The sequence below is a fragment of the Atractosteus spatula genome, chromosome 17 (genome assembly GCF_055471065.1).
Source record: "Atractosteus spatula isolate fAtrSpa1 chromosome 17, fAtrSpa1.hap1, whole genome shotgun sequence".
Classification (NCBI taxonomy): Eukaryota; Metazoa; Chordata; class Actinopteri; order Semionotiformes; family Lepisosteidae; genus Atractosteus; species Atractosteus spatula.
Window position 1 is genome coordinate 11,306,544 of NC_142722.1, and position 23,424 is coordinate 11,329,967.

The 23,424-nt window shown below is 38.4% G+C and overlaps 2 protein-coding genes across 2 annotated transcripts in view; one reads left to right on the plus strand and one right to left on the minus strand.

Moving 5' to 3' along the window:
• dnah10 (dynein axonemal heavy chain 10) overlaps positions 1 to 1,342 on the plus strand; it is a 49,605-nt gene extending 48,263 nt beyond the window's left edge. Inside the window, exons 78-79 of the mRNA XM_088935671.1 lie at positions 124 to 269; positions 971 to 1,342. Coding sequence (XP_088791797.1) covers positions 124 to 269; positions 971 to 1,117 — 293 coding nt within the window. The 3' untranslated portion in view covers positions 1,118 to 1,342. The remainder of the gene's footprint in view (positions 1 to 123; positions 270 to 970) is intronic.
• A 5,060-nt stretch (positions 1,343 to 6,402) lies between these two features.
• On the minus strand, positions 6,403 to 21,973 carry ccdc92 (coiled-coil domain containing 92). The gene is made up of 4 exons (XM_088935761.1): positions 21,560 to 21,973; positions 14,662 to 14,808; positions 13,868 to 13,909; positions 6,403 to 8,085 (listed from the first exon to the last, which is right to left on the minus strand). The coding sequence occupies exons 2-4, from the start codon at positions 14,789 to 14,791 to the stop codon at positions 7,301 to 7,303; spliced, it is 957 nt and encodes a 318-aa protein (XP_088791887.1). The 5' UTR covers positions 14,792 to 14,808; positions 21,560 to 21,973; the 3' UTR covers positions 6,403 to 7,300.
• Positions 21,974 to 23,424: the final 1,451 nt, after the last annotated feature.

The following is a 23,424-nucleotide window of genomic DNA, read 5'->3' on the forward strand; positions in this document are numbered from 1 at the left end:
CAGATCAATGGAAATATCCCTGTTAAAGAATCGAGAAGTAGATTCTCAAAGGGGTATTGCTCTAAGTCTTTTTTATGGTTTAAATGATTCATGATTTTGGGTAACAGTATCGCTGTTTTCCAGGATGCTTTGTGTCTGGGTTGTATCTGGAGGGGGCAGACTGGGATATCGAGCAAGGCTGTCTGGTTCGCAGTAAACCCAAAGTGCTTGTTGTGCAGCTGCCAGTTCTGAAGGTCATTCCCATTGAAGCCCACCGCCTGAAGCTCCAGGTACGAGCAATCTCCTAAAGCACGCTCACTTTCACCTCGCGTGCAAGTACCGAGAGAAACCGGAAAGAATAATCTGAGAAATGTGTTGTGACATGCAGGTGATAAATTATAGCACTCTGGGTGGCACTGCTTCGCATCCAGCAGTTACTATTTACTTTTATTCTTGAAAATCAGTGGTAATTCGTTTATCCATCGATCCATTTTCTAACTGCTTCTTCCAGTTCAGGATCTCAGGTGAGCCAGAGTCTGTTCCGGCAAACAACAGGCACAAGGCAGAGTGCACTCTGGATGGAACACCAGACTCACAGACACAAGCACATCACAATGATATAAAGAAGAAGTGCTCTTTATTATATTTGTGGAAGAAATGTATATTTCACAATGTTCCACTTGAAGTCAAGCAAAACAGTTTTTGTAATGTCTGCCAGTCGTAAATGTTTTACACATTGAAGCTGAATTTTGTGCAGTTTCTCGGGTTAACATCAGAGAAACCACACTGAGTTTCCAGTTACTGCATTGTTTTATGCACAAGGGAGCCGTCTTTCCCTGCAGGCTACCTGACCTTGTGAACTGCATCACAAGTGAACTCCTGCTGTGTTACAGTATTGATGGTTTTATCTCCACTGCTTTCAGAGCTAACACATCCGGGGAGTTCAGTGAAACAGGTTGCGCTGATTGTCATTTACTCGTTCCTTTCCCAGAACACATTAAGGACACCAGTGTACACAACGTCAATGAGAAGAAACGCGATGGGTGTAGGCCTGGTGTTCGAGTCAGACCTCTTCACTACCATGCACACCTCCCACTGGGTCCTGCAGGGTGTCTGTCTGTGCCTCAACTCCGACTGAGGCAGCAGCACTTCAGAGTACAGTCTAGCCCATTTGCTGCCTCGTTCAAATTCACAAATCTGCTTGGAGTCCACATGTGGAATGTACTTTTGAAATCCAGGAAAGATTACTGTATATTTTCTTAAAAAAAGGTTTTTACCATTCTGTAAGTTAAAGTTTACATTGCAATCAAAGTAATTATGTTCTTACATAGTTTGTGAAATAAATTTAAATTTGTTACTTCAATGAGTGTGTTTATATTGTATAAACTTGAGCTGACAAGATGACTCCCAAAGTAGCTAGGAATGTTTGGAGAGTGATACCAGCAGAGCCTCTAAAAATTCTTGTGGCCTGTGATTGTGAAGAGTAGCTGGTCTTTTCCTCAGAAGTTTCTTTTTGGATTAAGGTAATATATATTTTTTAATTACAGTGAAATCACTATGTTTAAGTGTTTTAGAGTATTTGTTGCGTAATGGTCATGTTTAATGTGAAATTTGAAAGTGCAGTGCCTAATAAGTATACGAGTCCAGTACTCGTACTGTGTGGTATATGAAAAGAATCATGACATTTTGGGTACACTGGTGGGCAGAAGTTTTGAACATGTATTTATATACAGTATAGTAACTGTTTTTGATGTCTACTGTATGTGCATCAACAATGCATTCAAAACTTCCGCTAGTATTTAATTATAACAATATTTACTGTCATTTATAAAACTTAGTTTGGGTGATCGAGAAGGAAACACTGGATATTTTCCATTACTGTTTTTTCCTGTATGCAACAGTTTACAGTACATGGTTACAATTAAAGGGAACTGCAGTCCCAATTTCAAATTATTTCTCATTATTACTTTAATACATCTCGGAAATAAATTAATTGACGGTATCGCAAAATTGTACAAATTCCAAATTAAGCACGACATCGCGAACTTCGTGAAAGTGCTGTGTGCAGTGTGTGGTCGCCATTGTTGTCGCGAACTCTTGGTCTCGCCAAGGGCTGAGAGCGAGAATTATCGAGAATTGCAGCACACATTTCACCGCAGAAATGGCCCAACGTGATCTGCATGCAGAATTAACAGGTATTATTTGTAGGCACAGCCGTCTCGAAGATTAAAAGAGATGTATTCACAAGCCTGCTTGTTTAAAATGTAATAGGCCGCGTCACCTCACCGGAAGTCTTGTTGCGTTCTGAATAGCGGACAACGATGACGGCAATATGGCGCGGCGCGTACCTGGAAAGTGAGATATTGCATGTTTGTACGAACTTAGAGTGCAGCAGAAGCCAACAATAATGCAGATTTTTTACGGATAACTTGTCCTGGAAGCTGTTGCTCCGTACGTGGCTAGGAGTTGTCTGTTGGACACGACAGTAGCATGTGCATGTACATGTACACGTGTGTGCGTGTAAGGGATAAAATGGAAGACCATGTGAGGGCGGCGAGGTGATGTCGGAGCGCGCTTGGCACACATCAGACCTAAAAATAAAGTAAGTATGTTTTTTTATTCAGGTACCTATAAGTCAAATAAAAATACAGTATATGAGAGACAAACAGGAACGGTGCCGCTACGTTGTGACTAAATAACCTTCGTTTCCCAGAGCGTGTTACGGGAGGAGAGAGGTTATGATAGAGTGGAGGAGTTTATTCCTACATGTACATTGGAATTCTTTTTGTCCTCTCAGGATATGCAAAGTACAGCAGAAACCACACAATGTAGACAGTGCATTACAAAACGCTACGTAATAGTGATAGTTTGTACCGTCAATAAGAAACAGAAGCGGTAGATACGAGGTAGTGGACAAAAGCACATGGTAGTCCAAGTCAAAGGTGCATAGTGCATAGTGCCAAGAGGTGTATTGAGTTCTAAGGCATTGCACAGTTAACACAACGTTTCACAACACACGAGAAGAGAGAAAAAAACACAACGTTTCGGCTGTGAAGCCTTCTTCGGGTGTGGTTTTTTCTCTCTTCTCTTTTCAGCATGGAATAAACCTATTACTTGTTCCTTTGCAGACTACGCATGCTGACGCAGCCACCAACCTGAACTATTGTAGTTAGTTCTTTATGAGCATTGCTTTGAGTGAGTGTGCATTAACATGAACAGAAGGTGGTACAGTTTATAGCCGTGCGGTTTGTCATTTTCAATGTGAAAGATGAGTTGGCAGATGTTGGCTTTTTTTTAATTGGTCCCTGAGAAGTGTCGACAGAACCTTTACGTTGCCAGTACTGTAACTTGCTAAAGAGATGCCAAGTACTCTGAATTGTTTATGTTTCTAATTACGAGAGAAGGAAAACAGTTTTTTTTAATAACATGATAAATGTTAAACGACTGAAGCAGTTGGATTCACTGTTTCTATGTGTGATTATGTTTTGTAGTTTAGAGGGACTAAGTGACATTTCACTGATGACATGAAAACCCACTATATGAAATAAAACGTAAATAAAACTGACAGTAGCTGTGAGTTGAAATGGGTAGAGCTTGTTTTTCTGGGTTGAGATGTCTTGCATATATTCACAAAAACACCTTATACTTGTTTTCACATTCAAAACATAAGACTGGTACCTTAGGGCAGTTTCTGTCAAGCAAACGTACAATATTTGAGACTGGAATGAAAAGATGAAAATGATCTTGCTCATTTGAGTAACTGTAGTACATGGAAATATAGCTTAAAATGGGTTGCAGTAAACATTGTACTTTTAGGAGTCAAGATCTGTTTTTCAGTGGAAAGAGACTGCAATAATGCATACGAGTTTTTTAATCAGTAATGTCTTGCTGTGGAATATTTGGTACTGGAACCAGGGCTGTGAAGTTAAGGCACTGAGGGAGTGTGAGCAGCGTGTTTGAATATGTAAGTCCTGCTATTTTTAGTCGCAGGGTTTGAGAAAGATTTGAAAAGCTGTAGTTATTATTGTGCCTAGCGTAGTGACCGATTTGATTGATCGACAGAGCACTATGTATTTATTTTCCCTTACAGATAGTGGCAGTAGTGGTGTGATTGACGTGAGCTGTGGCATGCAACCTGATTTTGGGAACATCTGAATCGGAGGTAGGCTCACCTCTCACACTGCGTGTGTTGCTGAGATGTTCAGAAGGGATGATGTATTGCACATTTGTTTTCCTGTGGTGGGTTACCCACGTTCTCAAGAGCAACAGTCCTGAAAGTGTTAAGGCAGAGCTGTACAGTCCTGGGTATCTGGGTGTCTGCAGGGTCCCTTTGAAGCAGCAGCACCTGGAGAGCTGGGAGAAGCTGTTCAACTGGCCAGGTTAAGTCAATAGTGAATTGATTTGGCTTGTCAAGAGCAGATTTAGAATGAAAGCCTTCAGATTCACCAGATCTCCAGGATCAGGACTGGAAAGCACTATAAGAAAATGAGCAAAGACAAATGCTCTTCAGATGAAGAGAAGTAATAAATGCCATTCAAAGACTTCTGGACATTTACTTTAAATAAAGGAGCCACGGGGTCAGGGACTGTTGGGAGTTTATTCTACCCACTTTTGCCCGAGACGTGGGGGGCTTTAGTACAGGGGCCTGCAGCACGTGTTCTGTAGAGCTACAGTGCCTTTTGGTTTTCATTCCAGCCGAAGTTGGAATGACTTAACTGGATCAATCAGCTGCCTAATTAAGAGTTAACAAGCTTTCCAGCTCTCTGCTTATGAATTATTTAAGGCTACCTATAAAATCTGCAGCACTGCATCTCTCCAGGACCAGGTTTACTGACCTGTATAGTTGTGCAGGTCTTCCAGTCAATGAGTAGAGGGCTTATCAGTGTAAGTATTGTATAGAAGTGTTGAAATTATGTATATCATAACACGCTGTAGCCTTATACCATTGCGTCTCACAAGTTAAAGAAGGCTGTGCCTGCTTAGTCCTTGGGTACAGAATTGATTTTATACCTCTATGGAGGAAAAAAAAAGATTGCCACTTTCAGTGCTGATAGATCAGTAGGTAGCATTCCCTGTCTGGAAAAAGAATTTTGAAACCTTTAAAAAAAAGATGGTAAATTGAGGTCCTGACTATGTAGTCTAATTGACATTTGTTTTTAAGACTGGGGTGATAACCCTCTTGTCCTGCCTTAATTTGAATTTGGGCTACCTAAATTATAAGACTACTAATATTCGGACTACCGTTTATAAGAATACTAGAATTCTGAATGTGAATAGGCCAGGGTATTAAGGCAGTGCACAGTAAGAAGAGAGATAAAGACAAGGTGCAGTACATCTGGAACTGAGAATTAAGTGTTACAGTACAGTTGTGGTCATGTAAGTTTTTTTTTACAATTAACAATGAAGTATTTCAGAAATTACACAGCACTGTTACAGATGTTCTGTCAGAAAAAACTCAGAGGCTCTTGATTTTAATAAGTGATAAAGTTAACAAATATGCAAATACTTGAACAAGTGTGAAGTAATTGATTTGATACAGTAGCATTTTAATGTGTGGAATATCAATAAGGTATACAGTAAGTGATGTCTGGAACTAAATTGATGGGCTTTGTTATACCACAGTTCTAGCAATATTAAAAAAAAGTTTAACATCAGACGTTCACACACACACACACACACACACACAAAAGCTACCAGGTTAATCTTCCAGACAAAAACCATACTCAGTCTCATGGAATTAATGTCCTGGTATCCAAATGACTTTGTGTATAGTAGTGAATGCACTTGATGATGTTTGTTTTTGGAGATTTATCACTGCTTGAACTCTGTTTATTTTCCCAGATGGGAGTGTTGGAGGACATGCTGAAAAATGGGACATCAGCTTGTGATGTGAGTTGGACCTCTATGATCCACGTTTGCTTTCTAGTGTTTCAGCTCTTTCTTGTGGTCTTCTGACAAAGCAACAGCACTCAAACATATCCTAATGAATTTCAGTGTTCAGTGATGACAACAAGGTCGAAATGAGGTGTGGGAATGACTCGGGAACCAACCACTGGTAGAAATATGGACTTGCAAGGGGCCTAAGTAAAAAATAGGCTCTCCACTTTAGAAAGATCATTCCTTTTACTTTATTGACTTACCTTTATATAGCTGGTAAGACACGTATTGGCTCTTTGCTGGTCGGTTAAGAGCTTTGACCCAGTGGCACAGATGTCAGAAACAAAGGCCTACAACCATGCACGGTTGTCCTTTTTTTAAAGATTTAACTTTTTCATCATTTAAGGGATTTAAATATTTTCATATTAAGTTATGCATTTTTTTCCCTTAATTCAAGGTTCATACATACAATTTAAAATGAAAAGCCTGAGGCAGATGAAGACGTAAGCTTCTTTCACAGTCAATACGCACACAACTCGTCAGACATTTGCTGGAGGTTCTTTATTTCAACTTGTCAGGGTTAGCCTTGGCATTCAGTAATGTTTGGGAGCCTGTGTAACCACTGCTCCCCTTGGAACACTGTATTCAAACCACTCCATACTGGTTTTGCACAAGGACCACATGGTTTGTGAACACCTTGTGAAAACATCGCTAAAGTGTCTGAATGCATATGCTTGTCCCTGGAAAAACAACACACAGCAGGGCTGCAAGTTACAATTCTGTATTGTGTACAGGAACAGTTGTTGTTACAAAATTGATTTACAAACTGCCTAACATTGCCATAAGTCAAGCTGTCTGCTACTCCATTCCTGCCATTTACATATGCACAGATTAAATATATTGCTGCCTATGCAAAGGCTTTGTCGTCAATTGTGAACTCCGCTCTTTGGAAACCTTCTACGTATATGGTGTCCAGGCAAAAAAAAATCATTTGGGAGTAGACACTTTTAACGTGTTGCTGCACATTCTACATAAAGCTTGTTAGTCTTCACTTGTTGGTAATACATCTGTGGTGGGATGAAAACGTGGAAATCTGGGTGTGTAACCTTTTTTTGTACATGAGCATGTATGTATCCAGAATGCATAACGGAAGCAAGCAACAACATAGAGTCAGGTTTATTTTGGCTGGGTGGTTTTGCATATTTTTTCCAAAAAAAAAGGAATGAGTAGGATGGTAAATTATAGAAGCTGGATTCAGAGAATCAAGATGTTTGTCACATGGGCTTTCAAACCAAATTTTGGCATGCTTTCTTAAGAGTTTTCTACCAGGGAGCACAAGAGTCTTGAAGGAGGAGCGTGAGTTTTTTTCTGTCATTACTAAGTGTTGCATAAAAAGCAGCTGATTGAAGTGATTGCCTTGTCTTCTGTCACGGACTGGATGGTTTCACACTGTCCTGTCAGTCCCCGACCGCTTCCTCACCACTTTGCCCCCGTTCACCTGGTCCACAGCCAGCGTCTCCACCTCGGCGGGCGCGGGCGCGGGCTGGGGGGCCAGGTGGTGAATGCGGTGCGCCACGCCCACGTGTGCCCTGTGCTGCCTCTCCCGGGCGGGGCTGTGGTGCGGGCTGGCGGCCGTGCGCTCCGAGGCGATGGGGGGGATGACCGCCGGCCTCTCCTTCAGCAGCTGCGCGTCGGCGGACTCCCGGGCGAGCAGGAAGGGCGTGGGGTCCGGCATGGCCTCCAGGGTGTCGCGCAGCAGCAGCCTGCGCCCGTCCGAGCCCAGCCGGTACAGCTCGGAGTAGTCCGAGCTCAGGGGCTGGGACAGGCTCTTCTTCATCCTGCGCCGCGGGGTTTCCGGCATCTTGTCCCTGGGGGGCTCCGGCTTGTAAGAGCTGACCGGGCTGGCGTTGGGGCTGGTGTCCGACGTGCCGCTCGATGTGGCGATCAGTTTCTTCTTGGTGGCGTGCAGCTGGGAGGTCAGGTAGGCGATGGTGCTGGCCCGCTGCTCCAGCTCGCTCGACAGCATGTTCAGTTTATGGCTTTTCATTTTCAGCTCCTCCAGGTATTTCTTTTCCCTCTCCTTGATCGTGTTCTCCAGGACTGAGATCATGGCGTTTTTCTGCTCCAGCTCCTTCATGAGCTCCACGTTTTCCTCCTCTTTGGCTTTCAGCTGGGCTTCCAGTTCTTCGCATTTTTTCCTCAACTCATCGCACCTCAGTTCACTGCTACCTGCAGAAACAGTAGACAGTATGGCAGCAAAAGTTCACTGGGAAGTCTCTTAAGGATAATGTTAGTTATCAATACTACCCATACAACTGTAATAATAACACTGAGAATTAAATGCTAATTTTTCTTTTCACAAACTATAAAAAAATAAATTATGAATGCTTTGGCTAAATTGAGGCTTAAGGGTAATTACCCCTTTGCACATTACTTCATCTTTGAACCTGTACAAAGACTGCTGTTTTGGAGGTGGGTAAAAATCCAAAACATTATTTGTTGATGTCCTTTAATCAGCTTCAACCTTTTTGCAAGGGTAGACATGCATATCTTATCTGGAACCTGTGGTCTTTAATGATTCACTAACATCAGTCCATGCAGCCCAGGAGAATCCTGAGAATCAAAGATGCACCCTGACCATGTGGGCTTGGTATCAATTATTCATCACTTCCACCTACAGAGCATTACGTCACCTGAGCCAGACTGCTGTTACTTTGCTATTGGTGCTTCTGTATCTAAAGACACATGAGGGTTACGATTTCTTTCCCTCTCTCATTTCCTGTAATGTCTGCACTTCATATCCTGCACTACACAATTTCAGAAATACTGTACTTCTGCAATTAAGTTCACCACAGGTGAATCGCTTACAATATGCAACACCTATAAACACCACAATTTAGGGTATGATTATTAATCCATTACAAACTAGCAAAACACTGAATAAAATCTTCAGAATCTGGTGTACTATGTGTCTTAGCAGAATTGGAACATCACTGTTAGGTGACCCTGAATATAGCACAGAATCCCTAACCGGATGCAGCCTGGACTGATCGAGTACTTGCAAAACATTCCTTTGTCAATTAGCTCAATACCTGCTACTGGCTCCAGGGCCCGACCTGTGTTGGCTTACAATGCAAAACATCCTAAAGCAAGATTCTTGTCTGACTGCTTGCTGTACTAAAGCTTGTTGGCATATGGTGTAGAATTACTAATTGGCATGCCTGTAATTTTTTAAATCTAATTAATCCAATTCTAATCTCATTCATTTCAAGATAACTCATTTTAACTTTCTATACACAGAATAAAAGCCTTTTAACATAGTTGGTGCAGAGCAGTCATAATCCAAGTAGGTCACAGAGAGAAATTACATTATGTTGTTAGGGTACTGTGCTATCTTTATACTATCAGAAACTAACCTCATACTAAAAAGAAAATAAACTAGAAAATTGTGAAGTAGCCTTGTTGTGGACATTTAGAAATCAGATGTGTACTACATTTATTTCCATGAACATTTCATGAGAAAGTAAATAGAAAAACAGTCTACAACTTGTGTTGTGTTACAACTATTGTTCTGTTATTTGAGATTGTGCATTTTTTCTTTAAAGCAATCAGTTAGACAAACTCTCACCTTTACAGTGATTACTAAAAGATGATTCACAGGGATCAATAATCATTTTTGGTGTTCTGCTGAGCAATGAAATGAAAATATTAGAAAAATAACACGTAAAGTCTAAATGTATCCAGGTATCACATCTTAACAGATTTTTGTCATAGTAAATTAAACTTCCCAATGTAATTATTCTGAATTAAAACCTGCCCATCATGCTTATTGAAATCATCTTATCTGAATTTACTACCAGATTATCTTTATACCCACTCCTACCGTCTGTGCACATTCATGTTAATATGAACAATGACCTGGAATATTAATATCATTACATCACAGCTTTGAGTACACCGCCAAATGCAAACTACAAATGCATTGTTTGATGCCACGTTTCTATTGGCTAGAAGGAAATAAGCATCTGCCATTAAAAAGCTGACATTAGCACTACACTACTGGGCGAATAATCTTAAATTGCTCATTCTGGCAAATGTTTTATTTAAACCAGATCTGTGTTTCACTTTTCAAATGAGAAGGGGTAGTGTGAAGTTGATAAAATGAATACAGCTTGCACGGATGTCTTTTCTTGGTGAAGAAAGGACGATATGGTATTGCTTCAGGAATCAGTTCAGCGAGGCCAAGATTTCATGTTCACATTGTCTGCTATATGTCAAAGGTCATTACATATAAAATAAGGGGGCATTTGTATTACATCCAATTCACATTGATAAAATGCTTTTTGATTTGTGAAAGCTGAAGTTATTTATATCCTGTATCCAGGGTTACATCATGCAGCATTTGCAGTACGTTTCTCAGCTGGCCTGTTCTCTTTCCCAATAGGAATGGCCATGAGAAGACCATTCAGAGGCTGGGGAGGTCAGAGGATTACCAGCATTGCTTTGTGGTTTGTAGTAAAGGACCTGGTTACCCTGCTATTATGTGTCCAAGACAATTTCCCTTTTGCTTGGTTTATTACTGCAAACAGGCGACCTTACTGAAAAATAAACGATTAGCCACACTGAACTGTTCTATTGCTCATGTGATCCCTATACACATTTGTTTCAGCATTTAGAATAATTATTTTAAAGAGGACAGGTTCTTTTAAAAAAATATAAATAAGTAAAAAGCCTTCCTCAGAACACTGGCAAATTGTGAAGACAGCATAGAGCATATACAATGTTCACTTACATGAAATGCATATTTCTCAGTGTGCTTTTTATGTTTTTCAATAGTTTCAATGTATCATTTTAAAAATGATCATTCTATTAGCCGACTACACTACTCTAAGACATTGTATAGGAATCATTCATGATTTACTGATTCCATTGGTGCGGTTTATACAGTTTTACTGTATAAGTATTACTGTACTTTTTGAGAAATGCACAGCTACATATATGAAAATCGTGTCACTGTGTAAATCTAAAATGCAAATTTTACAACTAGTTAAGACATTTTTATGATTACAGATGAGTGATGATACAACACAGCGGGACAATATTGTGGAGATTTAACTCTACGAAAAGCTGTCTCTTAGTTTTTAGACTAGATAGGGATTACATTTGTGATATTTTTGTGAATTAATGCTACATAAAAATGCTGTAGTCATTTTACATATTTAATGCCTGAGCACACTGTGCTCTCTGCTACATTAATTCTGTTTAAGTGTCACAATCATCTGGTGTTTGTTGTTACCGAGATCACCATGATACTTGAAAAGAGAGCAGTTGAGCTTTGGATCACATTCCTGGAAAACAATCTGCCGAGCCTCTGAAAATAAGCCAGGTGTTTTATGGGATCATGAGCTCATTAAGGATTTAATTCTCTCAGCTATTTCATCTGAGCCTCACTATCAGTATCACCAGAAAGCTAGTTCTTAATATAGCTTGTCTATTTTGGAATTGTTAATCTAACAACACTTTCAATAATTAGCCTACAAGCCTTCAATATCAGTTTCTAAACAAATATTTTTATGCATTTAAATGGAAGTTATTACAGTATGTCCATGTTATCATTCCCCTGTACTCCTCCCTAGAGTATAGATAAAGTATAGGTCACAAATCCATTTTGATATTAATGTCACACTATATAGAGATTCATATATTTGAGATATTTGTGATTCATCCACTGTGCGACAGGGAGCGCTACAGGAGGTCATTCTTGCCTTCTGCCATAAGACTGTACAACGCATCCACCTTGCGTCTGGGCAGAGGCAACATTGACAGTGACCTGTTTCTGGACTAAACACATCTACACATCTACTGCTACATCTGCTCTCTTTCTTTTCACGTTCACAACTGGTTTTTGTGCAATATATGCCAGGGACCCGTGCAATACATTTATATTTATATCTATATTACATCTATATTTATATTCATATGTGTTATACGATTTTTCTGCATACTGTTCTGTTCTAGTTTGTTCTTTGTGTGTCTGGACTGTGAGTAACTCTTTTAGTGCACCCCTCACTGTACTGATTGTATTGTATGTATTGTACTATTATTATTATTGCATCATTCTTTACACTGTGGCTGTGTTGTCTGTGTAAAGCTGCTGTTGCACTGCAATTTCCCTCACGGGATCAATAAAGTATCTATAGTCTTCCAAGATTCAAAACTAGTAGATGAAGGGTTAGTAAATTGGAAATAAGAGTGTAAACCAAGCAAGACCTACAGTAAAAGTACATCAGTCTTTCTGAGGTACATATTGACCTTTCATTCCATCTGAAGATCAAAGACAAGTGCCCTATTTACGCTCAGCCTTTCTTTAGAAGTACATATGAAGGGATCAGATACAGTAACCAAAGGCATTTCCACAGGTGATCTAGGGGAATGTTTGTGGTTACCGGGATTACCAAGATACTTGCTCAACCTGTACAGTTTCTGTGAAAAAAACTGTATAAAGATAAAACTCTAAGTTCATCTATCAAAGCATAAGTTAAAGGATCTTATATAGCAATTACATATAAGTCTCAAATAAAAATCTAATATCGAACCTCTGCGATTAAAGATATCAAGGCTTTTGCAGTACTGAATCAGAACCAGCAGCTTCAGAGCCTCAACATCATGTTCTCCCCTGAATTTCATAAAAGTCAAGCACAAACCCATAATGAAGACACAGAGTCCCCCCCCCCCGGCATCAAACAGCTGTACTCATCAAGAACAGCTCTGAAACAATTTCACATGGGAAAAAACTACAACAAATCCAAATACAGTACACAGTAGTATAAGTGAACTTCATTTATTCACAACCTTAATCATGTCATGGTATAATAGCTTCACTGAATTTTACTGCCATGATTGAAGGGTCTGACTGCTGTGCTGCCTTCTAAACAGTATAGTATTTTTTTAATATAAAGGCTTTTCCTGATCTTGAAATGTGAAATCTGGAGATAAAGATGTGCTGGAAGTCTGTATGGAAAACTGAAGAGGGGTAAAATGTGCAACAGCATGAAAAAGTGTACATTAAGCCTGCAGTGTAGGTGAGCCTTTAGAAACAATTACATTGTGATGCTTCACAAAAGTTAAATTTGATTTTTAAACAGCTCAGGTATAAAGTGCATTTTAGACTATGATAGGTTGGTGACAGATTTTTAAAAATGTTTCTCTCTGAGCCATTTCAACACCTGAAGTATCTGAGTTATTTTAATATTGTTATGGTTCTTGGAAGCAACTATTAAAGTATCAATTATTAAATTAAATATCTGTTTAACCACGTGTGCCTGCTTTATTATTCTTGACCAAAGCTGTGCCAGAAAACAAAGAACTCATACCTCTAATCATACCATCACATTTGGCCTTTTTTCTGATATTCTTTATTTTCTTAACCCCTATTTCTTACAATATTTAGCCACTATAATACTATACTGTGCTAATGAAGTTCCAGTTGTTCATAGCTTTTCTTTCATATCAAGCTTACTATTTCATCATCGAGCTATTATGAGCCTAGTTCTACAGAGAGATAAGATGGCATTTTTTTTCTTTTAGAATGTGGCTTTGATTCTTAAGACTAAGGACCCTTTACAGCTCTCGGCTTCAAGAACACATCTATTTTCACGTTTGAATCAGGTTTCAGCCTACATCTTCCAAGAGCAGCATGCAATTAATATGCAGGCTCTGGGTATAATGCTTTAATGTTCCTTTGTTTTATCTCTGCAGCAGAAATATCAAGTCTAAACATGTTCTATGCCCTGATGTCTTCCCTATGGAAAGAACACGTTTATGAGCAATCACAAGGAAAACAACCTTTTTGAGCTAAACTAATTTTTAATTTCCACAGCATAATCATGTACTTTATAATTATAATAATATTCCAAACACAGCCTTAAGAGTCTTATAGAGGTAAAAGCATGGATATATTATTTCTCTGTATATATAATTTTATTTCAGCAAAGTAATTATGTGATCTTACCTGTAGAATCTGAACTTCGTGCTGTCAACTCGTATGTCAAGTCTGAAGCAAAAGAAAAAAAAACTGCATTGATATATTCTGTGGTTCAGATGAAATCAGTATAAACACGAAAGGGGTTACAGACTTTATCAAATTCAAACCTGTGTGTACCAGTCCTAACCCAAGTGTTTTCAACATAAACTCAGACATGTTAATGACAATTTATCATTGGTAAAAATCTGTAATTAAAATGCTAGATTGGATGACCTTAATAAAGATGAAAACGGCAACTATACAAAACAGGTGAAAAGCAACTCAAAATGTACTTATTTTTTCTTAAATCACAAGGTATTTTAACTGTTGGTAAAATTAAAATATATTAATCTTTCAAAATGTAATACCTGAAAAATATCCTATTTTTAATGCTCATGAATAAATATGCACTTTTCTTTTATATTCATATGATGTATTGTATCATAAAAAACACAGGAAAGATTACAACTGAAAGATCTTTTGAAAGACTGAAGTCTCACTTCACCGATTTATCTTTAAAGATACAATTTGGTGAATGCATCGTTATAGAGCAGTCCAAGATCAGTCATAGATTTGATATATTATACATATACACCTACATGTGTTGTTTCTTTAATTCAATGGCCATGATTCCGGGACAAAGAGCCTGGCTGGGCGTAAAAGCTATATTAAATTTCACTGCTGGGAGCAGGTTTAGTGGTCTGCTCCACCCCTGTCCTGAGGGAAGGCTGTAATTCCCGGATTGTGTGCAGTGTGCCCAGGGATGGGGGGGGCTGTGCTACCTGTGCAGTGCTGTTGCAGCCGCCGGATCTCCGCATGGAGCCCCTTCAGCGTGTTGGCGTGGTCCTGCTGCAGGAACAGCAGGTTCTTCTGCGCACTGTGCAGCTGGTTCTCCAGGCTGACCGACGTCATGGCTGAAATCCAGGCACCTGCGCACAGCAACAAAGAATACAGTTTTACAGCACCTCTTCCACTCACATAGGCCAAATCCAAATCACATGCAAGAAATGTATAGAGTAATTCCCTTAAAGAGTAGAAAAGCTTCATCAAACATTCTACAACTCCACATCCGGCCACTGATGGACAGCTGCTTAATCATGTTATTGGTAGAGGCAATCTGGAGTCCACCCTGGAAACACTCTGGGATGCCATTCCATTGGAGGGCAGATATAACTGGGAGACACCAGTTAATGTAGCTAGAACGTTTTGGGAAGAGGGAAGAAATTAGACCACCCAAATAAAAAATAAAATCAAATTAGATTCTGGGTCACCAGAGGAGTTTGTCAAATTCTTTGTAATAAGCTACATCAAGTATACCATTCCAGTGGTCTCCCAACATTTTATTGTAGATGGCTGATGTATCTCAAGCTGTAAGATTTAACAAGACTTTCAAAACACTTAACAGAATAAAGGTCAAGCTACATAAATCATGGCTACTGGAAATACAAATCACAATATCATAATTAAAAACAACATCAATCCATTTATTTCACACAGTAATCGGGTGATTAGAATTAGCTTTTGTGTCATCTTTCGGTTCACAGCAATTGTCCAATAATCATTTACATCATGTGATTTATTACATTTTTTAAAATTCATAATTTAAGGCTAAATTTAGACTGAAATTACATTTTTAGACCAGCAGAGACTACTACAGAAGTGCACTGCTGCCATCAAGGGAAAAAAATGTCATCTCATAATAATGAGAAGGTATACCGTTTTTATTACGAGATAGAAATGATCATTTATGTGCAATGAGAGCTGCACCTAGAAGCTACTGAAAATTCAGAGATTTCGGGTTTAGTGTTCAGAACAATGTCTAGCTCTGCAGAACATGCACAGACTTCATTTCAACTGGGGTTTATTCATAATCAAATGTTACCATTTTTACCAAATGTGAACACAATCATTTTAACCATTAGGACTCTCACACTCAACCTTAAACAAGAGTGATTGTGCTATCACTTCCACTACTTAAAAATGAAAGTTAGCTAATGATAATGCAGGTTTTATGTGACAATTGTACTATCGTGTGATTATCACAAAACGTGATAATTTACTATCTCGTAATTACGAGAGATTTTTTTCCCTTGACGTCAGAAATGCACTTCCATAGATGAAATCATTCAAAGAATTCTAAGAAACGCACAGAGAGCTGTAGCTTCACATTAGACTTAAAAACTGTTGTTAGACAGGTGCAATTTCATAAAAAAAAGAGAGAGCTTGGATTTTTGCCCACTTAAATGTGAATTATAAAAAGATAAATAACAGAAACAAAGAAAAACCAAAACCAATCCACCCTTACAGGAAACATCAATTTTAATCAGGATAACAGATTAATTTCTGGAACCCCCAGAGATTTTAAAAAAGGTTTAACAACTGACCTATTTTGAACAAAAATGTCACATTGACCCTTTTGATTGAACTACATTTAACAAATGAGTGAAGTGTAACCGATTAAGTAAAAAATACCAGTAATAGAGGAGATACATTATATTAATTAAATTACACAGATCTCCACTTTCTTCCTCACTCAGGAAAACGCCCTGTATTGTCGAAAACGAAGCACCCCTAGCAACCACTGCACAGCAGGAGTCCTGTGTTCCCAGGTTTCTATAGTGACCTGACCTACTCTTATGCCTCCAGGCAGGCAGGTAAAGAAAGACACTATATTCCCAATAGCTGTTTTTCTTTCTGGTTTTAATTTTTGTACACCTGTTCTCTGGGGAGCTGAGCTGGGAAGTGGAGGATACCGAGAAAAATGAATCTGGTCTCGTACATCCTTGTAAGCACCACGTAACAATTACAGTACTCAACTGCTAAGAAAATCCAATGAAAGGAAAGCTAATGAAAATCTCCAATTATCCATATTTACAGAGAGCAATACAAACAGCTTGTTTGTTAAGCCCAGAGAATTCTGCACTCCCCAATGTGGTCAGCTGTGAGCACCAGCAGTTCTGTGATCCAGCATACTGAGGGTGTATAACAGGTTACTTATGTACTGTTCCATTCACAGCAGGGGGTGTGCAGTAACTGTCTTTCTAATGGACCACAGGGAAGAGCCACAGCAGGGGGCAGAGGGAAATCTAGAATAGAAAACATCTCCTCCAAACACACATTTTTAAACCGACATTCTCACCAAACAGCCCGTCCAGGATTGATCAAGAAAAAAAGGGACATGAAGAATCACAGTAGTGCGAATGTTTAACCAAACAACTGGAACACATTTAGAACAAAATACAAATATATGACGCTGGTCTGCAGAACCCAACAGAAGAACAGCAGTTCACTCCAGACCCACCTAGATTTCTAATCTAAACACAAAATACATCCTTCACAATTTCCAAAAATCCAATGCAAAGGAGAAAAAACACCAAACTGTTTTTCTTTTCTGGGATAGAACCAAAGTTAAATATTATTTCTATTACTGAATATTGAATATAGGATCAGAAATAAAAGCCTATAAAACATTTATCACATTTGTTAACTCACTCTCAAACTTTAATCAGCCACCTTTCAGGTATTCTGGTTTTAGATCAAAGTTTTTAAATTTTCAAACCAAGAACAGCAATCTGACAGGAAGATCTGTATCAATTTCCTTTACCAAAATACATATTCTAATAGCAATAACTATGATATCTTGAACCACGCAGCAGAATAGTAAATCTTTTACATTTCAGTGATATAAATGAAATAAGCACTTTTCGCCTAAAAGATCATTCATGATACAAAGGCTCACAAATGCTTGTAGAAAATTAATAAAACTGTAATCACAAAGAGCTTACATAACACTCCTATTAACTTGCAATAAGAGTTTTATTTAAATAAGCGTCTTAACTGAATTCTTCTTACTTAAGTATTTCAGTTCTGTTTTATTACCATAATTAGTGACTGTATGTAATTGTTTTATGGTGAATGTATGGACATTACCTGTAAAAATAAATGTGTTCAAAAATCTAAAACTCCTCACAGTGATAACAGGAGGGGTAACAACAGGAAGCCAAATTCATTCAGTTATTTTAAATCATAATTGCCGACTTGCAAATGTACAGTACAGTATATCACATAAGCACCTCTTTCACACCTCCGCGTAAATTCTCAAACTGAACAAACAAAACAACCTGAAACTGAGCTTTTCCGCTCTGTATGTTTGCCATTGTGAGAAAACTGGATGTGTGCAGATCTTGAACACTAAAACCTCTGTTTAGTTCTGCTAAGAGAAGCATCTTTTCTTGCACAACCAGTAACCTGAAACTCCCCTGCTTCCTGCAGTTCTTTTCATAAAATAAAGCCACTGCAGAGACATAAATTGTCACATTTCCTGGTTCGCTCCTGCTGCTGCATTGGTAATTGCATTTCTAACTTGCAATTTTCTTTACTGCATGATGCAGCCCATAAAAACTTCCAGGTGGTTCCAAGGCGTGCAGTAAATCTGCCGAGTTCCACAACAGGCCACATGAATTCCCGCACTGCACTTACACTGGGCGCGATCCTGACAGATTTGTAAACAGGAATTCAGAGGAGCGGTATAATACAGGTCAGGTGCTTTGAGAGTACACAACAAATCACCAGACTTTTGTGTCATGAGTCTCATACTTTAGCATGAGTATTATGCTGAGACTGATATACGGTAGAATGTCTTTAAACATTTTCATTCCAGGGCTGGTCAGCCTTTGATTTTGTACAAAGTTTTTACAACTTGATTGTGTACATAGATAGATTTTAGTCTTTAAAATAAAGACACTTTAAATACACTGCTCTACCCAATGTATGAAATAAAACTAGAAATATCTTCTCTGGTATGATCTTCTTCTGTGCACTAACAGTGTGCAATTAGAAGTGGCCTCTCAGACCATTACTCATTTCCTATGCCATTAGGCTTCTCCATTTTCCCTGAGATAATACGAAGCTTCCTGGATTGCATATTGATTTATATGGAATAAGACAAAGATGCAAAATGCTCTTTATCATTCACTAACCTAATATTTAGCTTCTTGTCTGGACAATAAAGACATCTGTTCGCTTGTATTAAAACAACTTATGTTTTATGTCTTTGTACAAGAATATAGAAACCTGTATGCGATAGTGCCAGTAGATCATGTTACATTCACTTATCTTTTAAATGAATATTATCCATAGAAGCCAAGACAAAACACCACACCCTCTGTCAGTTTAAAAGACAACCTGCATTGCAATCTCTCAATACCATGAAGTGGGTTACAAGGTTCGAATAGTGAATTTAGGGGAGACTTCACAACAAAGAACAGAATTCAGGAACATAGAAGCTCCGTGTGTGTTTAAATAGCCGAGGGTCATGAACAAAAGATGTCAGATTTTCTAAATCTGCTGATTTAGATTCTGGGAATATAAATTTGAAATGCAGGTCACGCATTTGGGCCATTCAAATTGCTTTTCATAAAACAAAGAATATGTAGATGATGACTGACCTACACTTATTCCTCTCTGGGGAGGCTCTTATACAGTTCGCCCATTCCCAGAATGAACATGTCTCTATTACACAATGACGAGCTGTGACGCTTAATGACTATTACAACATGACTCATCCACTCTTCCTATAAAATCTAGATATGAATGATGTAATCATACTTATCAATAGCTACATTGTAATCAAATAAAGACATCTTTTTGGGTTTTGTCATTCTTTTTCAGAATTTTCTCAGCATTTCCAAGAAATGTCCAGTTTTTCCAGAGAGCTTCCTTACTTTGGAACCATATTCTTCAATGTAAATATAACCTGTGCAAACAACTTCAAATAAGATTACACTAGACCTGGGGGAAATAAAGTCTCAAATGATTACATATTAACAAGGAGACTGAACTTTTACAAGGTTACTTAAGTCAGAAGTGCCGTCCCCCATTACCAAACAGCCTTAAGAGAAGCCAGTATCTACTGAGCTGTTGTACATGGCTTCAGTCACAGCACTAACATGATTGCAATGATAAATAATGCATTAAGAGCAGCAGCTGGGAATTCAAGGATCAGAAAAGATTCCCTCTTTATACCTAAGATGGCCAGTAAAATATGCTATATAAAAATGGGGAGATAAATGTATTAATAAAGACACAAGTAATTGCATCACTTTAAAATGTTTTATTCCTACACAGAAAAAAAGAGGTATATACCGCAGTAAACATTAGCTATTCTAAAAAAATAAATGATATGACCAGATACATATTCCATGTGCTTACTTTCATCAGTTACAACAAGGCTACTGGGGTACACTTTTAACCTATTATACTGCCATTTTTGCCACATTTCTTCCTATAAATATACATGGACAGTTCTTTTGCTTGTTCTCCTTCAAGATACTGATTTTGGCATTTTATGCTAAACACAGCTTAATAGTTTTTTTTAAAGTGATCGTATTTGCTCAATAAAATCGGACTTAAAAGGGACCGAAAAAGAATATGGACATGAAAACTTTACTGACGTGTGTCAGTTGAATGCATTTTCAGAGATGCAACAAGGCTGAATAGAGGACCAAGACGTAAAACCATAAAAAAATGAGAGTATGAACCCATTCACTTTAAAACAGCAATGCTACTTAACTACTGTAAAAGCAAAAACAGTCCTATTACAGAGACCGACATGCAGAGCGTAAAAGCAGAGTGATGCAACACCTCTATTGTTAACGGAGATGTCAACAGTCAAGGGCTACAAGGCTAACAAAGGACACAGTTTTCCATGGGCCACACCACCTATGCAGCAAGGAACTGTACTTGATATTACCTGCATTGCGGACAGAGCGATAAACCCACAAACCACTTATACATGCGCCAGCTCTGTAGTTCTCCGAAACTGGAATTAACGCAATGTTTTGGCGTAGGCTGTGAAGCGGATAAGAGCAATAACGGAGTACTAGGTCTAAAAGCAACGAAGGCTTATTTAAGAAATGGGCAGATTCAAACTAGTGCGTGAGGCAGTCCTTCCAACACGAAACCAGGCCCTACAGAAAACACGAGCTCGCGTTTCATACAAAATTAAAACCATCATCATAATCCGACGACAAATTTCCACAGATCTAATGAATGGGAGATTTCCTAAAGGGTTTACAACCAATTTGCTTATTTATGGGTAAAGTGCATTCACATTTTTTAATGATACGCAATAGTTTATGATTTAGTCATAAAAGCAAATGGCAAGAAAATGATACTGAAATCTATGAATAGGAAAAGGAAATTCGCCAATACAGTCGGTCGTATTACAGCACATCATTTGAACTTGCACTAGGTGACGTAATATTGTGCATTTCAAATTATTTCAGGAACCAGCACAAAACCATACAACTTCATTACTCTTACAATAACACACTCCTAGGAACTAACTCATAGGAATCCCTACCCAGTTTTTCAATATTAAAATACTGGAGACAACCACCACTACTGGTAACACCAATAGGCGCTAGATAACCAATGCTTATTAATTCTCCTTGGACCGTTGACCTAACTCATTTGTCAAACAAATTCTCTGATGACAAATGCACAAAATGACCCCGTGCCTCTGAGTAACCAGAGATTAAGAATATTTTTTTTGTAACAGAGACTGTGGCTCTGTATCAATACTGTATTACAAACAAGGAGCAGGTGTTTCGCATAAACCAATCAGAAAAGAGATTCGTGTTGTGAAAAACAGGTGAAAGCGAAGACAACGGTTCTTACCTGTCTCTGCTTTATAATTTAATTTTTTTTTTTGGTACAAACGCGGAGCTTCCCTTCTGTCCAGTCCTTTTTAGGTGTGTTGCAGCATGTTAAACGTGGATGGGAGAAGGGAGTCCTCTCTCTCGGACCGCACCGAGGTTGTGCCCGAGCTCATCTCCCGGAGCTACCAGCCAAAATAAAGCGAGGCATCATGGGATACTACCAACAACTCATCACATTCATTTGCATGCTGCGAAAGGGCTCGCATCGTTACTTCATCACAGGACCCCCAAACGCTGATGGCCCCCGTCAAATTCAAACAGGACAATTCGTGAGCACGCCGTTGCTGGCTCCGGCGGACCTCCCAATACACTTTATTGTAATTTTTTTTTTAAAAAAGGAAGCCGTAATGAAGGTCGGCGTCGCTCCGACTGCGCAAGCGTAGGGCTCAAGTGCGGCAGTGTTGCTGTGGAAACAGACGCTCACCTTAACAGTGTTGCTAAGGCGACATCTAGCGACGACCGTGCTGCTTGCACGTCAGAGGAATATAGTAGTGTTGTTAATTCAACAGGAGACAAATGCCAAATATTATTGATTACAGTTATAAAGTTATATAAGTTATAATTCAGGAAAAAAAAAATTCTACACTATATCAGAAATCTCCGTACGTCTTATATGAAATGTATTCTGGAACTTTTCGCAGCTGAACATTTTTGTGAAAATGTCTGAGGAATTTATTGTTATTAAACAAATTGCAACATGGATTGTTTTTAACAAATCCAAATCAATAGCTTTTACACGTACACTGAAATAAAAAAGAATAATAAATACTTTACATGTCTAATAGTTTGCAATAAGTGTGCGCGACACCGCATTTTCTGTTGCTATTCCGCTGATTTTTTTAAATTCAAGCTTATTGTCGACGATGTCTAAATGTCTAGAACAGCTGTAGCCAATTCCAGTGAAGGTAATCATATTTACTGTAGATTAAAAAAATATTCAAAATTCCAAATTGACTCAATTATAGACCAATATGTCTTGCTTCTATTGCATGCAGAGTTAAGGTGATTATAATTAGAACTACACTGGCGAATGACTTGTATGATAATAATGACTATGAAATGTATTAATTTAGAAAAGAAAGGTCCTGCCTTTTCTCACTTTGAGTAAGTGACAACAAAAGTGGATAAAACAGTGCAAATGATATGGTGCATTCAGATTTTAATAGAGTTTAATAGAGTTTTGATAAAGTTCTATTATTTTAGTAGAACTTTCTACCAATTCTTTTAATAGATAATTATTTAATACAATCAATGTAATTATTAAATACAAATATGATTTTGGGTGGCATGGGCATCCAAAGTTATGCATGTAGCTGATTTAAGAACAGGACAATGGACAGATTGGTAACACTAACTATTATCAAAAAAATACTGGTGCTCTGGAATCTGTCAAGAGCACAGTGACCATATACACTCACAATCCTAAGGAAATGTCCTACTGTGAGTGTTTTGAGATGGGGACAGTTCAAATACAGTATTCAAAATCCCCAAAGGCATGGATAAAGCCATACCATTGGACTATTGAAGATGAACTAGAGGACATGAGTGAACTGCAGAGACATGAACTTACAACTAAAAACAGGAGCAACATACTCAAAGAGTTATGTGTGTCTAGAATAATTTATTTTCACATATAGATGTTAATGCTGGCTGCTACATACTCAAAGATGACAGTAGAGGGCATTAATGGATCAGCAATCATTTGGAGAACAATGACTAGCATGAAAATATTTCCCTAAGAGTGGAAAAATATTTATTTTACTAAATGTTATGTATCTTTACTATACAGTCTTATCTCACCAAGCAGCAACTTATCTTCTTCCA